The 25,489-nt window shown below is 40.0% G+C and overlaps 2 protein-coding genes across 8 annotated transcripts in view; both read left to right on the plus strand.

The window, feature by feature from the left end:
* The window catches only part of Epp (Ecdysteroid phosphate phosphatase), a 65,349-nt gene extending 56,389 nt beyond the window's left edge, over positions 1-8,960 (plus strand). For 3 of the 6 annotated variants that reach the window (XM_076176096.1, XM_076176101.1, XM_076176097.1), the window contains one exon: positions 3,767-8,960. In XM_076176096.1, coding sequence (XP_076032211.1) covers positions 3,767-3,898 — 132 coding nt within the window. In that variant the 3' untranslated portion in view covers positions 3,899-8,960. Of the gene's footprint in view, positions 1-358; positions 1,694-3,766 lie in introns of those variants that run through there. The other 3 variants (XM_076176100.1, XM_076176098.1, XM_076176099.1) reach the window with 3 other exon arrangements.
* Positions 8,961-20,835: 11,875 nt separating this feature from the next.
* LOC143020007 (uncharacterized) overlaps positions 20,836-25,489 on the plus strand; it is a 35,467-nt gene continuing 30,813 nt past the window's right edge. For both annotated transcript variants that reach the window (XM_076176102.1, XM_076176103.1), the window contains exon 1: positions 20,836-21,559. In XM_076176102.1, coding sequence (XP_076032217.1) covers positions 21,204-21,559 — 356 coding nt within the window. In that variant the 5' untranslated portion in view covers positions 20,836-21,203. The remainder of the gene's footprint in view (positions 21,560-25,489) is intronic.

The following is a 25,489-nucleotide window of genomic DNA, read 5'->3' on the forward strand; positions in this document are numbered from 1 at the left end:
TTTGAAATAGAAAAAAAAAGTTAATTTTGATGACATGATATGTCCTTATTTATACTATGGCATTTATATCTAGTACAGTATATATATATTTTGTTCTCTATTTTAGTATCCTCAATTATATTCACTTCATATACTAAGATATTATTATAATAGGTTATTTGGTATTGCCATAATTGATATATCACTTTTTAAAATATAATCAGCTACTAGAATGACAGATATAAGATGGGCTTCTATTTTTTTTTATTATTTTTTATTACTATGCCATTAAAAGATTTGTATTATTCGTCCAAAATACTGTTAGTTTAAATGTCAATCAGTCGTAGCTCACTCACTTAGCCCAAGGTGTGGCAAACAGGTTCCATATGGATGCACTGCCCTTATGACCAGTGACGGCATGGGCGGATGGAAGTTAGATGAGCCATGTGTTACTCCAGCTACCTACTCTGGTATCATGGTGTACGACTGGAGGGTCCTCTTGTAATTTTACGTAATATAATTCTTGAAAGCTGTCAGAATCCTAATTATAATAATGTCGTGAAAGTAAGCCATGCGATTCGTTTCTACAGGTACAGTGTAATACTTAGGATTACTGTTAGTCGCACACCATTGATAATGTTAACCAAGGAACAAACTGTAGTATTGCAATTGATTTTTGCTGCAGATTCCATACTGTTCCACAAGTTGCCTGGCCCAAGACGCTGAGGGCAGTTGGTACATTGACAAACCCGTCAGACCCGTGTCCAACACAGGACAGGTTCATTACAATTGGCGTATCATTCTTTAGCTTGGCACTGCAGTGATCTCGTGTGTGTGTATTGTTTGAAAGAATCTGGACTTGTCACTTAAAGGTAAATTGCCATGGATAGAAATTGCAAAAAATATTCCGTCAGTGAACGATTTGGTTTAATGTCGCAAAACTCCCATACTATCTTCAGGGTAGGACAGTGCCCCTTACACAGGACCTTGTGGCTCAGAATTTAATAAACCATGCCCTTGGTTCAACTCGCTAGTGACAAGGTTTGAACTACCTCAACCTCTGCCACAAGTAGTGACACCCTAACATACTTGACTAGTGAGCTCTCAATTAATGGTTTCATGTATTACCACCACCCTGTTAAGAAATGATTAGACAATTTTATGGGTGGGGATGACAGGTGGTAATGGATATGGAACTACCTAGTGTAGGGCTTATGGTCTCTTGCAGTCTCCTTCATTCTTATGTTCTTATGGTATGTTCCCATGTGCATAATAAAAGTTGACTTAATTTGTCCCCCATAAAGAAGTGAAGCAAGTTTTGACTTAGCCATTCTCTGTACTAAAGGGGAAAAGCCTTTGGTATGTACATATACACCTACAGTATAATCTCGATCACATGGTGACATGCTTTATACAGTGACATTTCATTATCAGTATTAGTAAGGAAAGGTACCTGTTACAGCAATTATTTTCAGTGCCATTGCTGCAGTGATGTATTCTGTATATTTTGTTATGGTCAGTGTTAGCCAAATCTGTTGAGTTAAGAGGACATTGCCACAGTGAAGGCGTTATCATTTGAAATATGTTTGTCACCTTTCTAGCCAATTCTTGAAGATTTTGTTTAGTGACAGAACCCTGGTTCCCAAAAAATAAGAAAAAAAGTCTTGTTTAATCTTTGAACTTCTTGTGTCAACTTTAGAAATTTTGTAATTAATATGAGTGAGGAGGAGAACTGAAAAAGATAGGGTTGATGAAAGAATAGGCTACCTCCCTTGGAAGGGGGAAAAAGCCTTGGTATATGTATGTATGTATGTAATTAATATGAGGATGCTTGCTGGCCAAGCAGATTAGAGTGTCACTACTTGTGGTGGAGATTGAAGTGATGTCAGTTTGAACCCTACTGCCAGTGAGTTGGACCAAGGGCATGGCTCTTTAAATTCTTTACTATAAAGTCCTCTGTAAGGGGCACCACCATAGCCTCCTGATAGGGGGAGTTTACAATGTTAAACCAAATGATCAATTAATGTGAGATGAAGATGGAACTCCAGACCCTCATTTTGCCACTACAGAATCTATAAAGTATGTCATTGTGTCGAAAGGGTTGATAGGAAGGTAACCAGGTATTGCCCTTCAAGTGAGACATGTAACAGAGTGCTTGGCACCGTGGTTCTCAACCATTTTCACTCCCCCCACCCCCCGTCACGAGTTTTCAAGATTTGTGTGACTTTCCTTCATTTTTCTCCCAAATCCCACCCTGCCTCACCCCCCCACCAAAAAAAAAAAAAAAAAGAATAATAATTATAAAATGTTGATGAAAAGAAACCCTTTGCTTTAATACAAAGTTGACAATCAAGATTATCTTCTGCCAGGATAGGGTGATGGAATTTTTTCTTTATATTCGGTATTCCTCACATTATTTAGAAATATATAATTTGTAACAGCAGGTTATATCCACACTAAATTCTTGCCATGGCTCCCTTGGGGGGGCCACAACCCTAAGGTTAACCACTTCAGTACAACTCAAATTCTCACACATGGCATCGGCTGCCAAATGTATGATTCACCACACTACTCACATTATGAATTATAAAGTCACTGCTGTATTACTTGTTCTCTTTTACTCTGAGAAATAATAAAAACAGAAAACATGATCACACCAGTTCACAGAATCCAGGGATAACTCGTTTATAACTGGAAAAAATACATATATAATCAAGATGCTGTTGCCAGCATCCTCATGTACCTATTAAAATGGGACAAGAGGGAAACAAGAGGACACAAAAAGAAACTAAAGAATGACTGTTACAGAAGAGACCTGAAAAAGAATAGTTTCCCACACAGAGTGATCGATGTCTGGAACAAATTGAACAGTGAAACAGTGAATGCCAGAACTATACATGGTTTCAAGAAAAAACTGGACGTGGAGAGATATGAAAACGGGTCACAATGAGCATAGCTCCCGTCCCGTAAAGTACAACTAGGTAAATACTTGCGCTTCATGACACCTACGTGAGCATCATAGTACTGAAGTGGTTAAAAACTGCTGGTGTAGCATATCAAGAGTATTCAAGAACTGTCCATCGTGGAACATACCAAAGACCAAAAGATATGTTTATGAAAAAAAATAAAATTATCTTGTCCTGTACCTGTGCAGTCCCATACAGTCGTTTGATCAAGTCCAGATTTGTGTACATATATACATACAATTATTCACTTGTTATGGATCTTATCACTATTAATTATTTTGTTTTCGTAAACATTCTGAGGGTTAACAGTCAGAATGGACAAGTTTTCTGAGGTTTTATGCAGTGTGCTTCCACTTCCTACTAATATGATTATTTAGAAATACAGTTCTTTGATTTATGCAGTTTGAAAGCTTCTGCTGTGGGTATTTGAATCTATTTCAGTACTCTGATTAACTACTTTTGTGTTTGTCCTTTGTTTGCTTTAATCTGCTGAAGAAGAGAGACCATAATAAAGATTTTATCTTAGTTTGTACTAGATGATGATTCACTTCAGAGGATGGTTCATGATGTGCTTATGTAAGTTGGGAATAATTTGATTTAATCTATTATGTGCCCTATGGTTTCTATTTTAAATGAATCAAATCATATAGTCAGGGAAACACTTTAAAATTGATTAAAAGTGGGTTAAATAATTTATGAAAACTTAGGTTTTTGTTGATAAGTTTTGGCAGTGCATGTGGTGCTTAGAGTCATCGCAGATGCTTCTTGTATACTGTTTTGAGTATGAATGTTGCCTGCATCCCTCTTCCATCTGTACACAGGTTCCCTACCTCGCCTTCTCCATTGCTGCCCAAGACCCCAAGGATGCATGTTGGGCTTTGCAGGAGCCGCCCTTCCCCCCAGTCAGTCACAGTGGCAACATGAAGTACAACTGGAAGGTTCTGCTTTCATAAGTCTTCTGGTGTGAAGCTACCTGAGTTGTCAGTGTTTGAGTGAATCTTTTGTACACATTTTCTATGTTATTTTGGGTTGAGTCTTTGGTCTTTTACCCAAAGGAGCTATTGAGGCTTGTGTCATTACTTGGAATCAGTCATAGCAGATTCAAGTAATGACATTTAGATTTTAAATGTTATGTGGAGATAGAGTGGATTTTTAATGAAAAATGCTAAGCAGCTAGTACTCTTGTGATACATTGAAGCTTCTTTATTTTGCATCTTATTTTTCTAAAGGCGTCTTATTTCTGTCATGTTAGCACAAATGAGAGCCATGATCATGTTTAAAGAAACTCACCACAGACTTCTGATTTATATTGGAATTACATATAGATTTGCACCAAAATTTAATTGCAAGCCATTCCTCAGAATTGATTTAAAAATATGCCTTTAGAGGTTTTTTCAATACTGTATCTAATGTGTTACTTGTTGTCCAGGTATGCTCCTTATACTTCTGTGTGACATTATGTTGTTGTTCAGTCAGTGACTGAAATTGTCACACATGTCCAGATTTTTATGTGAATATCACTTAATTTGTGCTGTAGTGCCATCATGATATTTCAGACATTCATAACACAGTATTTAGGCAGAACATTTTGGATTGTAAAAATATGTTTCTTGTAATGGAATGGTAATTGAAATGTTGGAAAATATTATTCATTTTTAAAAGTTACAGTAGAATGAGTTACCTGAAATGCAGACTTCATTATTTGTACATTTTATTCTTACAGCTTAAGGCAGGAAAATTAGTAATTGAGGAAGATTGATACTCTGTGAAACCTTTGTTTCAAGCAGCTCTCTAGTCATGGGACATACATGCTGCTCACACATCATTTATTTTACTGATATGTCCCAACCTGAGCTGTGAAGCTTAAAAATCAGTGAAACAGAAGTTTTGTTTACATATTTGTATGATGTCTCTCTTCCTTTTCATAACTTTTGTACAAAGTTTAACTGTGTATCTGTTTTTTATTGTAATTGTTGTGTGCCTACAGTGTTCAACATTGAAGTATGCCTATTGCGCTTGATGTTGAAGTATCCCTCACCTGACTAAACCAACAGCCCCACTCTGAAAGCATCTTGACAAAAGTTAGCGAAGTTTTGCCAGTCTACAACCATTAGCATGACATCATTCCATTCTGTGGAGTAACATGCATCTTGTTCATTTGTAGCTAATTAGTGGTAATTGATAAATCATTTGGGTCAGTTTATACCACTTTTGTGGCTCTAAATGGACTTGAGCAAGAATGAGACATACAATCACACAAATCATTGATCTGCATAAGGTAGCCTATGCAACTAAAGAAACAGGGAAATGTGTTTTAGTTCCTGAATGTTTAGTTAGCAATTGGGTGAAGTTTGTTTATGATGTTGGTGAACTGGAATTGTCTGCCTGTAGACTTTATCTGGGGAACATGAAGGCAACTTCCATCAATCTTTAATAGTTACAGCAACAAAAATGGAGCCAATATGCAGCTCAGGAAATTAAAGAACAAAATATAGAAATTTTAGCACAAGCCTGCTAGAACTGTAATCTGATAAATGTATGAACTCATAAACTTGGTTACTCCAGTTACTGGCTGCTTAGGGAGACGATAATGATCTGCAAGCCAAAGCAGCATAGACTTGCTGTTACTAAGATATATTTACTCAGGAAATGGGGAAACTAGAGGAAAGTATTATGGTGTGCCAAGGCTACATATACTTGGACAAGTAATCAGGAAATAAATGTTGGTGACTTTGATGGCCATGTAATTCACTATCAAGGATAATATTGGTATGTACTTAGATTGTAGACTTGCTATTGAAAACCAGTCATACAATATTCTATAACACACCCTGGATTTGCCCCTCCAGCCCCCTTCTGAACACGCATGCCTTCAGGCCATGTCATCCCTTCATCTATTCACAGTCCCCATCCATTCATTCCTATCTTTTGCTTTCTCTCTTTTCTCTACTCAACAGACATAACACACACATCCCAAGCCCCCCTTTACCCCATCCATCCATCTCATTCTTGGTTTTCCTCTCAAGTTCACTCCATCCACTTCTGCTTTCCATGCTCTCTTTGCTAGTCAGAACACGTACTATATTGCCCCACACTAACGATCCTCAGACTATCTATCTATATACCAAGGCCTTTTTCATCCTTATAAGGGAGAATAATTATTTATATTTCCCTTTATAATCTTCAGACAACACAGTATCTCTTCCCTAAGTGACTTATCATCCTGCCTAGGTGCTGTTGCTGATTTCTTGGATGCCATAAGTCTTCAACAAGAGAGAGGGGCAACAGATTGATTGATTGATTTTCTAGGCTTTCTTTTCCACATGTTCAAACCACCTGAAAAATATCAAATAAGTACATATTAAAGTCATTACCTTTTATTTGATTCTAGGAGATATATCATGGATAATTATATATTTTTCTGTAGTAATAGACATTTATCATAGTGTAAATAATATATTTCCATTTATGAAAAAGATCACGTGATCCCTTACACTGTTACATGGACTTTGACTGGGTTTCTTTATTCTCCGATAGTCTTCTGCCAATCTGCACGTGCAGTTTATGTGCCCACATCTCCATTATGTCAAATACCACAATGAGCAGTATGTCAAAACTTTATCTCAAGGACCGAGGGCACCATTGAAAGAAACAGACCCACACTAATACATTAATCTAATTTTTCCTCCCAGAGAGATGAATCAGAGGATCTGAAGATTGTTACTGGTGACTCTGATGCTATGGGTTTCCAGGCACTGGAATTCTTGGCCTCTTCAGTATGAGTCAAATTCTCATGGGCAACATCAACTGCCTGATGTACAATGATTTGATGATGCATCACAACACTCGCATTATAAAATGTAAGCTTACAGCTGTATTGCTCAATCTATTTCACACAAATATCAATAACCACAGGAAGTATGACCAAGCCAGTTCACAGAATATGGGAGTGACTCAGCCACAACTACAAAATAGATATAATCAAGACGCCGACAGGCATCCTCATACATCCACTCATGCATCATGATGCTTGTGTATGGAAGGGATTAAGTAACAGTTGTTATTGGCCTGGTAATTCCCCTGGATGTGAGTCTCATTGAAAATTTGCAGGCCATCATTTGGAATGGTCTAAAAGAGAAGGACACTAGTTTACTGGTGTACCTGGAGGCTGCCAGTAGGGAGCTGTGGAACACTACCTCCTCAACCACTTCAGCATCGGCTGCCATATGTATGATGCATCACACTGCTTGTATTATAGAATATAAAGTCACTGCTGTATTACTTGTTCTCTTTTACTCTGAGTAATAATAAGCTCAGAAAACATGATCAAATCAGTTCACAGAATCAGGGGGTAACTCGTGTACAACTACAAAAAATATGTATAATCAAAATGTCGATGCCAGCATCTTTGTGTACCCACTCGCACCTTATGATGCCTATGTAGAAGTCATCGTACAGAAGTGGTTAAACCATCCATAAGCTGAGCAACTTACTTCCTAAGCAGTTAGAAATTTGTATATACAATGCACAAACAGCTAGAATGGCGATAAGTAGAACATATATCTAGAATGGCGATAAGTAGAACATATATCTCCCTTCCTCCCAAGAGAGTCATGGCAATTGGGGCTGTTGGACATGCACCAGCATACTTTAGTGTCGAGCACTGTAAATTTAAAGAAATTAGGATTTTTTTATTAAGGCATAAGAAATTTTTGGGAATTAAAAAGAAAATTAATTGTAATAGAAACTGAATAATGAAAATACGAATTGAGTGACAGGAACTTCCCTCTGTTTTATCATCCCAGTTTCCTTCTTTCCCTATTCTCCGATTTTAGGTACAATTCTCTCTTCCTTTTTTGCACTTTTATAAGGGTTGTAAGGACCAGAAGCTTTGTCGTAAAAACAGTATAAACTACACGTTAATAAAAGAGGTTATCAACTGAAGGGTCTAATGGGTATGGCATCATTACTCCAGAGGACCCAACAGAGCTCTGCAAGTATGAACTGTGACCATTACCATCAACTTAATAGATTTTTATGTATATTTTAGGAACAATATTAACTTCACTCTGTGGTGAATGACCCGTAGTGTCAAAGTGGCTGTGATATAGAGGATGGTGTCCCCCCTCCTCCTCAATCTCCTCCTCCTCCTCCTTTTCTTCATCCTCTTGCTTCTCTTCCAGTTGCACTTCTTCCACCTGGTCCACATCCTCTACTTCCTGCTCTTCTTCCTCGTCTTCCTCTCACCCGCTTCTTCCCTTTCCTTTTCCTTGCTTCTGAGTGGCTGCCTGTCCCAGTTGTTGTTGTCAGGTGTAGAGCTTTTATGCTTTTCTAGCTCCCTTCACTTCTTTTCGAGTGCCAAGACTTTTGGGGATGAGATGAAAATCAACATCATGTTCATTCTAATTTCTTTTTATACATCATTGATATGTATGTATATTCATATATATATATATATATATATATATATATATACAGACGCTCCTCTACTTTCGTTCATTCGTTTTAGGTTTTTTCGATTTTACGTTTGAACTGATTGTAAAAATTTGTTGTAAAAAATTCTTATTTTTGAGTGAATTTTTTATTTTAGCGTGCTCTCCGTAGTACGAGACTTTCAAACGATACTTACACATGACGCTGCGTCGATTGTTTACATGGCACAAACGACAGACTGAACATGCCTTGCCTCCTCCTCCTCCTCCTTCTTCTCCACCATCTCACTTTATGTTGCTTGAATTTAATTTATTTGAAATTAATGTTATTATTTTACAATGTTATGTTTATAATTAATGATTTAGGGGTGTTTTATAAGATACAGTAATAGAATTTATGGATGTATAGTACAGTATGAACGGTCATACATTACTGGAACGTACAGTAACAACTTACGTTCATTTTCACATTACGTTTGGCCGTTCGGAACGTAACTAAAACGTAAGTTGAGGAGCGTCTGTATATGTATGTGTATATATACACAGACATATATATATATATATATATATATATATATATATATATATATATGTATGTATATATATATATATATATATATATATATATATATGTTGAAGTATATAAGACAGATAAGTGGAAGGGTGGTGAGGTAAACAGAGGGAACTGTTAGGGATTTATTCTAACGTTTCGTCCTTACCTGGACTTCTTCAGAGTACATGATGTACTCTGAAGAAGTCCTGGTAAGGACGAAACATCAGAATAAATCCCTAATGGTTCCCTGTGTTTATCTCACCACCCTTCCACTCATATATATATATATATATATATATATATATATATATATATATATATATATATATATATATATATATATATATATATATATATATATGTATATATATATATATATATATATATATATATATATATTGAAACAGTATTGTGTCTTTAACCACCCCAGAGTGGTGTCATAACTGTTGTTTGTTACAATTTTGTTTTGAATTTTTTGATGTTCATTATTCAAACTCACTTGGTGAATGTAGCCTCCATTATATTAATATGTTTTTATTCTTGAGATCATGCTATAGATTAAATGTACTTCATTTGTTCAGAGTTTGGTTATGGAAGTAACTAAGGAAATTTAAATTCCTTGACAGAATTGGAAATTCAATGAAGTAATGTACTTCAGGGTGGTCTCTTGCTATTAAAGTGAAATGAACTTCCATATTATTGTGTTTTATTTACCTGAACTCTTATTATTCCAGAGTTGAAGTCTATATACCTGAAGCTTCCTCCTCCTTGTAACACCAGCTATCTATACCAAGGGTTTTTTTCCCTTATAAGGGAGGTAGTCAAGTCGAAGTCACACACCCACTCCTACCTATTCCACTCCCATCCACCACCCTTGTTTCTCTGTCATCATAACTCCTTACCAGCTATACAACAAATTAGCTTGCTAATTGACCATGAAACCAAACTCAGAAAAATGAGTATTGGCAGAAAAGAGTAATGATATTATAGCAAAGCATTAATCAGGTGGGTAGAAGTCATGTGGCTCTCTGCAGTCTGCTGTCACATGTTGTTCTATGGTTTGGTTGAATTCTTGTGCTAGGGAGAGCTTGCAAATCTTCATTTTTGTTATTAAGCTGTACGAGTCATCACTAGAGGCAACCATGCCATAATTGGTAAGCATGCCTGCCTGGACAGTGGGAGGTCCTGGATTATACTGAGCAGTGCCAGCTTCCCAATGACACTCCCTACCCAATATTGCACAGTGAGTAGGATCCCTCGATGATGCACATTCCTAGGCTGGCAGAGGCCCAGGGAAGGGAGATGTGCAAGTGGTCACTAGAGCTGACCTTGATATAATTGGTAAGCACACCTGCCTGGACCTGAACAGTGGGAGGTCCCAGGTTCAATTCCTGGGCAGTGCCAGCTTTTCAGGTTTCCTCCCTATCCATAATAAGCTAAGACTTATTTTCTTTCATATAAAGGACACCAAGAATTCCTAGACTTTTAAGTCAGAATGCAAGTCCATCATTAATTTTCTCTCAATATTATTTGATTAATAATACTATTGACTTTGTGGTAAGTGTACATATGTGTTTGGTCTGCTCTTTGTTGCAGTTGGTAAATAAAACATCAAGTCAGTTTAGTTGACATTGTCATGTCATTCCAATATAAATGGAGGAAGGTGTATAGTCCTCTTCAAGACAAATAAATTGGTAACTGCCATGAAATAAAGTGGACTTGTGGGTATTCCTTTTAAGAAATAGTTAAAAAAAATTATTGTTATGATTCATGGTGAGTTAGGGTTGCATCTTTTCATCAATAAGGTGTAATTTTCTTTTGATACAGTAAACCCTCGATATAACGGATCTCAATATACCAGATATTGGATATAATGGACAAAAATCTGACCAGACAAACCCCTTGCTATAATGGATGAAAATCTGTTCTAGTGAGGGATCCTCTGTTATAATGGATCTTCGGATACAACGACAGACCTGTCCCCATATCGTCTGTTATATTGAAAATTTACTGCACTTTCTAATCCTACTGATTTCTAATACCGGACAAACTTTGGGATATAACGGATCTGTCCGGTATTTCTATTGGATATAACAGGTCCTCGGTTAAAATGGATCTTCAGATATAAAGACAGACCTGTCCCCACACTGTCCGTTATATCAAGAGTTTACTGTAATACAATTCATTATTTGTTCATCAAGTTCATATGAAGTGGACATCTGGAACTTATAGAATAAACATGTCACTTCTTCCTGGGTACAGTGCTCAACAAAAGAAGTGCCTGCACCCCTACACCAACACAAGAGAAATGTAAATGATTGAAATAAAGGTAATTAATTCATCACTGAGTACATTTGATACTTGGTAGGGAGGCCTTTTCTCTTCTTTACCATCTGGAAATGTCATGGTAGAACAGGACAAGATTTTCAAGATATTGATGGTTCAGATTGTCCCAGGATTCTTGGATGGCTGCCTGCAGCTCGGGTACAGAGTTGATGCCCTTTCCATGGAGGTCACTCTTGATGATGTACCAGATATTTTCTATTTGTTTATGTCAGGACTGTTGCCCAAATGGTCCTTTATAAAAAGATACTTGGCAGTTATTAAGTCATTTACACATAGATTTTGCCGTGTGAGCAGGGGCACTGTCCTCCTGGACCACCCTGCCCCCTGTGCAGTCGAAAGTCTCTGGTAGGTTTACACAGTAGCTCCAGTTCATTGTTTTGATTAACTTTCTTAACAAGCACTTCTTTTGTTGAGGAATGTAGAGTCAGGGATATCTGCCACATCTAATAGTGTAAGGATGGTTTTGAGCCTTTATGGATTTGGAGAAGAATTATGACAGAGTAGACAGGAAAGCACTGTGGGAAGTATGGCAGATATATAGATTGGGAGGAAAGCTTTTAAGGACGGTGAAGAATTTTTTAGAGTAGTAGAGCCTGTGTTAAGATTGGAAATGGAGAGAGCAAGTGGTTTGAAGTAAGGGTGGGACTGTGTCAGACCTGTGTCATGTCATCATGGATATTCAATGTGTACATGGATGGGATGGTATGTGGGGTAAATGTGGAGGGGGTTGAATTTGGTTAGAGATAGTGGAGGGAAATGGGAGGTGAGCCAGTTGTTGTTTGTAGACAACACTGTTTGTAACAGGGTCAGAGGAGGGCCCAAGGCAATTATAGTGTTTGGGAAGGTGTGCAATAGGAGGAATTGAAAGTAAATGTGGGTTTTTGTAAGGTGATGGGATTTACAAGGGGAGAGGGTGGCAGCAAGTTGGAAGTAATGGAGGACAGGCAGAAGGAAGTGGATAGTTTTAAGCATTTGGGGTTGCATGTGGCAGGAAATGGAGGAATGGGGGTGGAGGTACTGTAGAGTGAGGGAAGCAAATAAATGTCAAGGGGGAATGAAAAGTGTCATGAGAAATAGGCATCTGGGAATGGATGCAAAGAGAATATTATATGAAGGGGCAATTGTGCCTGTGACACTGCACAGGTTGGAGACTTGAAATTCAAAAAAGGCAGAAAGGAGAAGTTTAAATTTGAGACGAAGTATGGTAGGAGTTACAAGGTTAGAGTGAGGAAGGAGGAGAGTGGGTGAGTAGAAAAGGAGATAGCTAATAGGGCAGATGAAAGTTTATTGGGATGGATTGAGTACATGGAAAGAATGCGTGAAAAAAAAAGATTAACAAAAAAAAAGTATGGAAAGCAGAGATGGATTGAGTGAACTGTAGGGGATGACCAAGGATGAGATAGAGGGATGGGGTGAAAGGGGATTTGAGCAAGAAAGGAATGCATATTGAGCAGAGAAGGGAGAAGGCAGGGGATAGGTGTAAATGGAGAGTGGTTGTGTATGGATGTTTTTTTTTATGCAACCCAAATGGGTTTTTTCACATCCTCTATTTTCCTGCATGAGAGGACTAGGAGGAAAGGTCACCATGTAATTGAAATGGCCCTGTTGTGGATGTGCTGTCTTGCTGCATTCCTAATGAACTGGGCAGTGGGCAGGAGATAGGGATGACTCTTCATCCATGAGGAGCTAAGATGAAAGGGAAACAGCAGGTGGTGGATGGGAGTGGGTGTGTGCCTTGGCTGGCTACCTCCCTTATAAGGGGGAAGAAGGCCTTGGTATATAGATAGACATCTACTGTCCAAGGTTAGCCCAATGAAGGTGTGCATTTGAGTGCTTGTTGTCTGCATAACTCTTTGAAGTTCTTTTCTGGTAGAAAACAGTATGAGGGCATATCTAACGAAGGCCCCGAGTGATGACTGTACATATTGCGGGGCACGACTTGACACTAAAATCGCTCAGGACACACTCAGAAAAGTTTAAACAGACCATGGTTTGTCGCTTAAAGGTGTATTGACTTCGTCCAACAGAGGAGCGCTGGAGTAGAACATCTCAAAAGGGAAACCGGTAAAGTTAATAATAAAAATAATGATGACAATAACAATAATAATGACAATAATTGTGATAATAATATTAATGATAAAAGAATAAAAATATATTGAGCTCAGAGCGATCCATACTGTAGACACAGTGATTATATACAATTTGTGCCAATTTTGGAACTAGTCGAATTTGAGTATAAAATGTGGAGGGGGTGCTATGTCCCAGTGTCCGCAGAAGGATGGTGTGTTTGCTGAGATAGAGGGAGGGAAGAGGGGGGCATATCAGTAATGTGGATGTATCTGTTGACATAATTGTATCAACTTAATTGCAATAAACAAGATAGGATTTTTGTTCATAGGGTCTCGTACCTGTGCCTCTGTTAGGAAGGCAAACAGATAGTGAAAATGGAATTTATTTAAGAACTGAAGTTGGGCGCCAGTAGTAATATGGCTCGCTTTAAGTGCGAGTGAAGAGGGGTGGTGAGATGGCAAGGGAGATGATGACAGTATGTTTCAAGTCGTGTCCCAATGCAGTCTGCTTCTTCGGCAATTCCGTCTAGCTTATATACCCAGGTCAGGTCATGGCCCGTATTCTTAATTGGCGCGAGGTCAAAGTCGATGCCTAGGAAGTCAGACGGAAAATGTTTCATGCCGCTGATCTCACTAAGATGGAGTGTGTGAGGCTGGTGCTGCACGTATATTCCTCAAAGAACAGTTGTCCGTCCCGACACAGCCGGCCGAGGCGCAGGTTAGTCTTCGTGGGGGCCGACAAGGTCCGTTCTTAGGGTGGTGAAATGCACGTGCATTTTCTGAAAGAAGCTTCATGCGACTCACGCGATCGGGCGGCGTGAGCGATTCCCTTGGGGCCTCGTGGTTCAAAAGGTCGTGGAACGGGGCCAGGACTACTTACAGCCTCCAGTTATCAAACTTTATTTTTAAGTCATATTGTCCTCAGGGCTTCTTCTGCCAATATATTCCACAATGTAATACTTGTGCACCCGGACGGAAAAAACTTTATCTCTGAACATCTTTCAACCCTTCCTGTGAATTCCTTGTTTCTTTTTCCCAGTGCTGTAGTAATGACTGTCAGCAAATACTTTAGGAGCTGTTTTGTGGGGGCTCCTGTTGACCAGAGTCACACGTCATTCGTCTACGTTACCGTTTAAAATTTCGGTTCATAAAAAATTATAGTCTTATACTACTGCTGTCCCTCTTTTATGCTGTGCTGTTGAACCTGATCTTTGCCACTTCCCCGACTCTACCTCTTCCTGAATTTTGTCACCGTTTTCTATATATGTCGTAAAGAGCGACTAAATGGAGTGAAACTAAGGGAACCAGGGTTTCTCCAATCTGTATTTTCAGAGAATATGAGGGTTTGGGAAGAAGACTCCAACCAGATCCCCAGTAATTGTGTCACTAAATGTGACGGTGTGCTTGTGAGAAGAAAAATGGATGTGTTAGCGTTGAATAAAAGCAAGTTGAAAGGGAAGGGAAAGTTTGAGTTTGGTAATGTGGTGGAGAGGGTATCGGGAGTGACGAGTGGGCGAGGGAGGGAAGGAATGGGTCTGTTGGTAATTGATGAAACAGGAAAATGCATTGTGAAGTGGTGGGAAATCCCTTCTAGGTTGATATGGGAGAAGATAAAACTGGGATAGGTGATGTGGTCCTGGTAGCGAGAAAAATGAAGAGGAGAGAGAGGCTTTTTGGAGTGATCTAAACAAATGTTTCGATTTTTTGGAAGAATGTGAATGTAGTGTTGTTGGGGGATTTCAATGCTAGAGTAGGATATAAGCCAATAGATAGAGTAGTAGGGAAGTTTAGGGTATCAAGTAAGAATTTTAATGGTAATGATGGTGATGTGTTTAGAAGGTGAGCTGATTATAGCAAACAGTGTTTAAGAAGAAAGCTAAGCCAAAATATACGTGGGAAATGGTGGTGGAGGGGAGGGTAGTCGATAAGGCATTAACGGACTATGCAGCGGTACCCAAACGGCGATGACTGCAGTGGCGGCAGCGGCGAAGACCAGAGTGGCGGCTGATTAGAGCAGATCGGGTCTGCGGGGCTGGGCAGGCTGGGGCGGCGGAGCTGGGCTGGGCATGCCTGGCATTGCCTGGGTGTGAAGTAACCAGTGAGCCTGCCATCTTCCTGGTTGTCCTCACTCGGGGTCACCACTTTGTGGTGATATGGTTCGGACAAGCCAGGGAAAATGACTCACAATAACACTTAACACTAAGGTTTAATGGTTAATAAGCGCGGAGGGTTCGGACGAGGTCTCGTTTGGAGAGAGTCCAGAGTGAAGGCCTCATCAAGCGTCGTGGCTGTGAGCGAAGAGCCACAGGAGGGAATGAGGCGACTTGTTGGCGGCTTGCTGAAGAGAACTGGTCCCGAGGCGGCTTGCTGGAGAGAACTGCTTGGAGTGGAGAGCTGCTTGAAGAGGAGTACTGCTTGGAGAGGAGAGCTGCTTGAAGATGTCGTGTCCTGGAGTGAACTGAATTCTGAATTCCTAGGAAAGACCACCCGCTTGCGCGGGATCGGTTTTTGTGGGAGGGGAAGAATGTCTGTAAGAAAATGAAAAGATAGTAGCGTATAAAAGAGGGCTATTGCCACCGGGCGAATTAGCGAGCGATTTGGGGCTGTTGGTGGTCGTGGCTCGGGAGAAATGGACTGGGAACTTGGACGACGGCATCGGCTTGTTCCCCCTCCTTATAAAGGAGGCTGGTGAGGAACCCGGCGAACTTTCCGAGCTCCTGATTGGTCCGTTTAGTTTGGGCATGGACGTCTTTGCTAACTATGCTTGCCAACTATAGCTAGCGGGTACATAGGCCTAGGTCGAGTCGTATGCCGACCGGTCTCCGGCGAGTTTTCCGAGCTCCTGATTGGTCAGTTGCCTTGCGCTCGGACGTCCTTGCTGACTACGCTTGCCAACTATGGGCAGTATAAAAGCCTAGGTCGGGATCAATCATGTCCGGAAGGGTGCATTCACCGAAATGTGCATACATATTTAACATAGGTATGCACATCCGGTAAATGTATGGGTGGGCGTGGCCAAACCACTACCACTCATACATTGAATCACCCCCTCTTTTTCTCTAAATCTATTTATATGTTACCATACACTTACAACCGTACACAGTTCACATTGGGAAGGGTGCATTCACTGAGATGTGCATACGTATTTCATATACGTATGCACATCTTGTGAATGTATGAGTGTGTGTGGTTGGGCCCATACACACTCGTAAGTCAAATCACCCACCAAACGGGCTCAAAACCAAAGCCCGTGGGAGCTTAACTCCCAAATTAAACAGAACAGAACTGTGTCATGGCCAGTCTGGAATCAACACAGCGCTCCTAGAGGTCGGACGTCTCTGCACTCCAGCTCTCTCAACAAACGCCCAGGAATCTTCGCCGGCCGGTGGTGGCGAGGAGATATATCTCCTTAGCTGCTGCCGGTCTGGCACAGGCCGACGTCTTCGTTGACGTCGGCAGGCGGGTTTACACCAAGACAAATACACATATCCCAAGTCACGTAATTCTCTGTTTTCAGAGTAATGCTTGGTAGAAAAGAGGCACACGCACAACTTGCTCGTTGGCTTAGCAGAGGCCCAAACCGTCTCTCACTCAGAACCCTCAATCTGATCGCGGGCTGGTCGACGGAGAGATTTGGGACACCTCTCTGTCTAACCGGCCCGCAACCTAACGCTGGCCTCTTCGCTGACGCTGGTGAGCGAGTTTACACTTCTGACATTTTACACAGAATTCCCAATCGTGTAATTATCTGTTTTCAGAGTTGTGATTGAAAGGAAATAGTTCATACAATACCCGCCCGCCTGCCCCCCCCCCCTTCGCACCGCCACTGAATCAGTTCTACTGACCTTCAAACCCAACCTGGGGAAAAGCAGGCTACTCAGGCCCCACCTGTGGCTTATCAGCAACATGCTCTACACGCTCGCTGGTGGTGGCGAGGAGATATATCTCCTTTGCTGCTGCCGGCCGACCTCTTCGTTGACGTCGGCAGACGGGTTTACACCGCCCGCCTGCCCCCCCTCGCACCGCCACTGGATCATCTCTACAGGATCTCAAACCCAACCTGGGGAAAAGCAGGCTACTCAGGCCCCACCTGTGGCTTAACAGGAACGCGCTCTACACACGGGAAGTGAAGTCTACTCATTTCCTGTAAGATACACACACACACACTTCTCACGAACATAGCCACGCCACACGCACAAACATATACACTTAATTTTTCTTCGACTAAAATTCGCTTCCTTTCAAACTTTCTCTTCTACTACATCTTCTCATTTCAGTTTACCTCTCACTAAAGATTTTTCCGTTTTTCCACCTTTCTCTACTACTACGCCTCCTACCATTTTCTAAACTTTCGTTGGTGATCCTAATCCTACTCCCGGCGTCGGCGCCCCCGTCCAAGCTCCCAGTCCATTTCTCCCGAGCCACGACCACCAACTGCCCCAAATCGCTCGCTAATTCGCCCGGTGGCAATAGCCCTCTTTTATACGCTACTATCTTTTCATTTTCTTACAGACATTCTTCCCCTCCCACAAAAACCGATCCCGCGCAAGCGGGTGGTCTTTCCTAGGAATTCAGAATTCAGAATTCAGTCTGGTTTAGACCAGTGGCGCGTCGCCACAGATGTTTTCAAAGGATGTGAAGAGAGTGAAGGGATGAGTCAGATAGAAAGGAAAAGTAAAGCGTGCAGAAGGACAGATCTTAATCAAAGGGAAAACGCTTAGGGGAAGATAGATAAAGTAGTTCAGGAATTTATTGAATGTAGGGGAGGTTAGGGATTGGTTGATTTTGACAGGAAGGAGCTAGGAAAGGGTGATGGGAAAGGAAAATGACAGAACTATTGGAAAAGATGCTATCCAAAGAATATTGAAAATTATGAAAGCTAGTAAGACATCTGGGTTAGATGGATGTCATGCGGAGCGTTTGACGAAGGGAGAGACAGTTGTATTGAATTGGCTAGTGAGGTTGTTTAATGTGTGCCTAAAGGAGGGGAATTTACTAAAGGACTGAGGAGTGCATGCTTAGTTCCACTATACAAAGGAAAGGGGCAAATATTAACTTAGTAGCTTTAGAGGAATCAGTCTTTGAAGTGTAGTTAGGAAGGCATATGAGAAGATGTCAGTTGAGAGTAAGAGAGGGAGGAATTTTGGAGTTAGAAAAGAGAGAGGGTGCGTGGACCATATTTTCGTAGCAAGGCAGATATACGATTTTTTTTTCCAAAAGATATGGATATCTTTTGGGCTTTTATGGATTTGAAGGAGGCTTATAACAAGAGTGACATGAAGGCATTGTGGGGGGGGGGTATTCTAGACGTGTGGAATAGGGGGATAGCTGTTGAGGACGATCAAAAGTTTTTACGTGAGTGGTAGATCTTATGCTGGGGTAGGGAATGGAGTGGGTGAATGGGCTGAGATAAAGTTGGGGCTGCGCTGCGGTTGTGTGTTGTTGCCATGGTTGTTCAACGTGTACATGGATGGGGTGGCACGGAGGGTAAACGCAAGAATGATGAGCAGGGGTTGGTGTAAGTGAGAGTAGGAAAATGCGGAAGTTAAGCCTGTTGTTGTTTGCGGATGACACTGCGCTTGTGAATGGGTCACCAGGGTGGGGAGTGAGACAGTTAATGGCGGAGCTTGGGAGGATATGTAAGAGGAGAAATGTGAAAGTAAATGTGGGCAAAAGTAAGGTGGTGAGATGTACAAAGGGATATGGTTGCGGTGAGTTGGAGGTAAGTCTTAAAAAAGAGAGGGTAGAAAGAGTGAAAAGTTTCAAGTACTTAGGGTCACATGTTGCCATGCAGGAAAGAGTCAGAGTTGTGGTAAACCACAGATTAAGGAAAGCAAATAAATATCTTGGGGTATGAGAAGTACCTTGGAAAATAGGTATCCAGGAATGAATGTAAAGAGAAGACAACCCGAAAAGGTGATTGTGCCCGCGACACTCTCTAGGGCAGAGACTTTTAAGGGAGCCAGAAAGAAGCCTAAATGTGTTTGAAGTGAAACGTTTAAGAAGTATAGTGGGGAATTATAAAGATTGATATAGTGAGAAATGAGAAGGTTAAATGAGAATTAGCAGATATGGCTGATCAAAGAATACTAGGATGTTAAGGCAAATGGAAAGAATGATTGAAGAAAGATTAGCAGAAAAGTGTGGAGGCAGGTGGATAGAATGAACTTGAGGGGAAGACGTAGAAAGGATTGGATAATTGGGGCGAGAGGGGGGCATGGGTATAAGGAGAATGCCTGTTGAGGAGGGAAGGGAGAGGGTAAAGGAAAGGTTTGAGTGGAGAGTGTTTGTGAATGGAAAATTGATTAACGCAGTGTGAAGGAATTCTCTCTTTTCTACTCTATTTTCGTGAGTGGAGGAAAGAGGAGGACGAGGAGGGTTGCCACGTAATGAAACGGGATAAACCACCTTTATCTGTCAGACAGTGCTACGGATGTCCTGCTGCGGATGAACGAAATTTTGGTATGTACTGTATCCTACTGCATTGCCTCTGACCCAAGTAGTGGCCGGAAGAGGGGGATGACCTTTCACCCACTGGGAGCTAGGGTGGAACAACAAATGAATGATAGGGCTGGTCTCCCCTCTTGTAAGGGGGAAATGGCCTCTATGCTACATGTATGTTTAAGACGTCATCTATTATTTTGGAGATATTATGCCGTTTCTGACAATTCTGTAATCACCTGACATTGTTAGGTTTTTGTAATACTTAGGATTATGACCTAATATTCATTAATTAGCTGATATGCTCTCACATTGTTTAGATTAGTCTAAATATACAAAAACATTCGATACATAGAAATAAAAATGAAAAGGAATAAGAAAAAGAAAGGACAGCCTTGTGAAGGACAAGGATTCTTGGGGGCGTTGGGGACCTACTGTACGTTCTCCACCACCCCGCCCCACCCCACCCCTACATACACAAATGTAGTCAGGTGTGAATATGCATAAACGAAAAGCACCTGAAACATTTCAAAGTTAAAATGTATGAAATGAACGAAACTGTTAAAATGGAATAGATATGAAAACAGTCCAAACTCAAGAACATAACTACGCACATACGACAAAATCTTCATTGCCGAATGGTAGCCACGGAGATGAATGAAGTAGTCTAGCATCAAACAAATTTAAAGGAAAATTGCCACCTGATATGGAAGGGGTTCATCGAGACAGGTTATTAACCATTTCCTAAGAAGTAGATGTCACGTCGATGAAATAAATTGTATGAATATAGCTACTACAAATAGAAAACATTCACCCGGTACAAATGGGGTTATTACAAATCTGGTTGTAGTATGGAACTGAAATAAATCAACAGGTGGATTTAATAGATGCAAGTTAGTTTGCACCGAGAAATTCTACATTTATATTCTATTTCAACATTATGAAAGATTTATTTTTTCTAACTTCAGAGGTCAATGCTGTTTATGCAATCTATTTCAAAACTTCCGCCACTAAGAGATGTCTGCACTCAAGCAATGTACTGATCCAACATTGCCAAAGTACATGTGGCAACAGGGTCCACAACGTTTGAAAAGCAAGGAAAATGTGTACCTACTGACCTACATTGGATCAAATAATATTACGAATGAACTTGTGATCAATCTAATTCATTTATGTCTTTAATTTTACTTCATTATCACGAAAATGTTGATAAAATGTCAATATCAGAAATTTTCCGCAGACAACAGTATTATTGCGCATGCGCTTAAGTCTAGTTAGTGTTGGCGTGTGGTTAAGGATTAATTATTGGCGAGTGAACGTGTACATTAATGTGGTGTTTAATGACTACAAACAGAAAACTGCATTGCACTTTGCAGAAAGAGGCCCTACAACTGGTAGCCACTGAAGTGCGGGACGAATGGATCCCAATATAGGGTGGTTTCAGCCCGAACAACAAGGACCTGCTCGGGATCTGTGGGCCCGTATTTGGTTCACACAGCAAGGGCTAGACAACATGAACCTAAATGATAACAACATGAATAATACACAAGACTACATTCCCATAAATGATACACAACAGCAAAATCAAAGGACCAATAAGAATAACTTACAACAAAGTGCCACATCAAATGGGTATTATAACAGAACGAAGAGGAAACGAGAGAACCGTGCTAGTACGTACGGGTTTAATCAGAACCAAAAAGTACTTATAGGACAGTTCGGGGGTTGCCCCTGGAGAACACCGAACAGAACGTATGATCTAGGTGTTGTTGGGTAAGTGCAGTTAAAATTAAAGTGTCGAAAGTCGTGGCTTTTGTGTCAACCAAAGTGTGCTAATGTGACCTCCAAAGAAGGTTGTTGCTATGATGCCTGCTTCTTTCAGGCTTGTGATTTGCTCATAATTATACTAAAAACCCTTTATTAAGGTGAAGAAAGTGGTCTCTGTTAAAATATATTGCCCTGGGTCACTTCCACTTCCATTTGGAGGGTAGTATAGTGAGTGCTGGCAAGGTAAGAGTTGTGAAGAAAAAATGTGCACATTGATCATTCATAGATGTGATGTGATGATTATAACAGTTGCAAGAATGTTAATTTAGAAACTGAAAATATTGGTTCACTGGGTCAGCTTAAATGTTGAAGGTTATTGGGGACAGTCAAAAGGTTGAATGAAGTTTAGATCTGAAAATGAAGTAGAAATTAATTTTCTTTTGTATACAATCTCATACAAGAGCCTGTTGGTTAATGAGTGTGATGCTTGTTAATCCAATGGTAGATCTAAATGTGAAAATTTAACGCAAACGTACAAGGTAACAAGCTTTTGAGTACAATAAGGGTCTCAATACAAGTTGGGTAAGTAAGAGAAAATGGTAGTATTTGACAGTTCCTACTTGCTTCAACATTTGCATGAGTTTTGACATGGATAAACGAAGGAATGGTCTTAATGTGACATTGCAAGTTGTCATATGAAATTGCAGTCAGGAATTTTGTGTAAGAATTGGTAAATAAATGCTTATTTATGAATGGCAGGGGACATTGATATCAATTTAGTTTTTCATCATTGATCCCCCACCCGACATTGTCAGAAATAACCACTTTTAGTCCATTACAAAGACATTTATACTTTTGCCATCACTTCTTGAGTTTTATGAGGCCTTTGGTGAGGTTAGGTTTTATAAAGTTGGGATAGAACAAGTTTTGCCTGCCTGGCAAGCAAGAATTTTAAAAATTGTTATATAGATAGTGATACTGATTGTATATGTCTCCTTATTTATATGCCAATGTTGATATTGTCTCTCATGAAATTTTCTTTGAACTTTGGAATCTTACAGAGTAACATTTAGGTATATTTGTATTATTGCACCACACTGCTTTTATGAAGAAAATTTATATTTTTCAATTTGTTTTGCCCTGGTATGACCTATTTTTATGAACCTGGCTGCTTAGTCTGAGACTATCAGATCCTGCATGACAAATTTACATTCAGAATGCATTTAAAGATATCAGAGAAATGCATATGTTTTGTAATATACAATCAATCTAATTTAACAGAACCTAACCTAACCTTATCTAATCCCAGTTGGTATGGGTGGGGGTATACCCCCTCTTTTCAGGAGTCGTTTTTAATAACTAGCAGGGATTGTGGCCTATTCAACCCCTCCTTCCCATACACATGAGCCATTATTTTAACCAAAAGTAGGTGATACCTCTAATAAAGGGAGGGTATACCGGTACCAAACTGGGGAAGGTAGCCTCATGAAGCTCCAAGGTGTAGCTGTCTTCCTCCTCTTCAGACAAATGAAGGAACCAGAGGAAGTCTGCCTCTTACATTATTTATAAGTTGTCATTGTGGTCTGCAAGAGATGGGCGAGGCTATGGCTTAGGCTTAGATTCTGGTGGCAGTGGTAGTTGTGAGACTTGGGCAAAATTTATAACATGTGAGACCCTCCTGACGGTTCTCATCAAATCTCGTGTTATTGAGGTCTGTGTAGGGTACCACTGCCTTCTCACTAGTAGTCGCAGAACCACCCCATTGTCTTGTATCTCCATTCATGCCCAATGATATTAACAGGTCACTCAAGTTTTTTTAGATAGTTCTTACCCGTCTGACACATTCCCACAGTTACTCCCACGATTTATTGAAGCATCACTCTAAATGACTTCCTCCACTCTACAATAGATCATTTATCCATATTTTTCAAAATTATGGGGCTGACATTGTGCCATGGCCCATGCCACAGAAAACTGCACCATACAAACCCGCATGAAAACTGATTTGACTGTACTGTTCAGATTGTTCACAAGCAGTTTAATTCAACTGAAGGAAATTTACACAGTAAAAAGCTTGAACCTGTCTTACTTAACCCTTGCCTTGCTGTTGATGACTTGTACATTTCAAGAAACCTGACTGTAAGTGAACTTTGAACTGAGGAATGCGTGATTTGATTGCATCAGTGTAATGAGTTGTTTATTTCATATTTGTACAGGTCACTGCTAGGCAGTGTCTACTAAGTTAATCTGTTTCTTGTACCCTTTTACTCATGGAAAACTGACAACTGGTAACTGCTTCCCATGTATTACTTTCAGCTGGTGACCTAGAAACCATACCACACCAGTACATCATGGACAACACAACAGTCCATAGTTTTTTCCCATAGATATCTGTGGAAGGGCCAGAGGACCATTGCCAGTCACTGTGGGACTGCCGGTGTTCCACTGAATGAAACTTAAGGCAACAAATATTATTATTATTTATTCATTTATTTACTTTTTATTTATTTATTCATTTTTTATTTATTTTATTTTATTTATTTTTTATTTTTTAGTTTCTAATATTATGTACCATTTTGATATGAATTTTGTTTACCAGGTTCTAGGCAAATGTACTCACTTTCCTCTCTCTGTATATCTATCTCTATATCTGCAAACATGCTTATGGTGTGTCCTTACAAGTAGCTAACACGTGACAAACTGGACATTATGAAGCATTGCGTGGTGCATCCCCACAATATAAATAGATAGGAGGGAAGGGAGTGGCATTGCATCAAATCCAGCATTTCATCCAATTTATCACATAATGGAGACTTGTGTGCACCTTTAAGGAACACAAGTAGAATACAGCTACTATCCATGTCATTGGTAGCAGGAGTCTCTAAACCCATGCTGGGTTTGCCCCATGTTGGCGTAACATATTGACATAACCTAAATGTAGTGTATTGTACCCTCTTATGTCATTTATGTTGATCAAGAATGTTCCATGTAGACAACCAGTACTGGTCCTTGTGAGACTGATAGTAAATGCTCTTCAACTTGTTTCCATAGTGGGTATTCACTACATGTTTTGCACAATTCATATTTTGGGCAGACTTCAATGGCATCCCAACAGACCAAGTCACTTGGCATTCTTTAATGAATGGAGGGGGAAAAATGATCATGATTTAGACATTGCGGTTGTATTCTCTTGATCTTGTTTATATCCTTTAGTTTGTGTAGTGACCATACCACTGCTTCATATGTCTGAGAATGAGGCATTCTGTGATTTATTCATCACATATGTATAGTGAAAAGCCACTTACTATATCTTACCTACATTTATGCTAATATATTTAATAGGTGACAAGTTATTCAAGACCAACACTCCCAGATCCTTCTCCTTTGCTTTTGTAATTCTCATTACTCAGGTAACTGATGATAGAGGGCAGTGTTAATTACCTAAAGGCCATGGGTCTTCTACAAGAGACCAGTGGCAAAGGATTGATCACATGATTTGTCTCTGTCTTTGAGTAGAATACTGGTCTTTTTGATTTGAGCTTTTGTCCATTTGTGTCACACACACACACACACACACTACACTACACTACACTACGCTACACTACACTACGCTACACTACACAACACTACAAGAATGAATGATTTTTTGAAGGAAAGATACATGAGAACAGTGATAAAGGACAAACTGGAGAGCAGTAATGAGTGGAGTTCCACAAGGTTCAGTGCTTGCACCAATAATGTTTCTTGTCTATGTTAATGACGACATGATGGAAGGAACAACAAGCAATGCCAACATTTTTGAAGATGTTGCAAACATCATGGAGTGAAAAACAAGGAGAACGGTTGAATATTGCAAAAAGATTGAGATACTGTTTTTTCATGGAGCCAAGAATGGGAAATGAAGTTCAATACCCAAAACTGCAAAGTACTGGAAAT

The sequence above is a fragment of the Oratosquilla oratoria genome, chromosome 38, assembly GCF_046742065.1.
Source record: "Oratosquilla oratoria isolate Oo_2021 chromosome 38, ASM4674206v1, whole genome shotgun sequence".
NCBI classification, from domain to species: Eukaryota; Metazoa; Arthropoda; class Malacostraca; order Stomatopoda; family Squillidae; genus Oratosquilla; species Oratosquilla oratoria.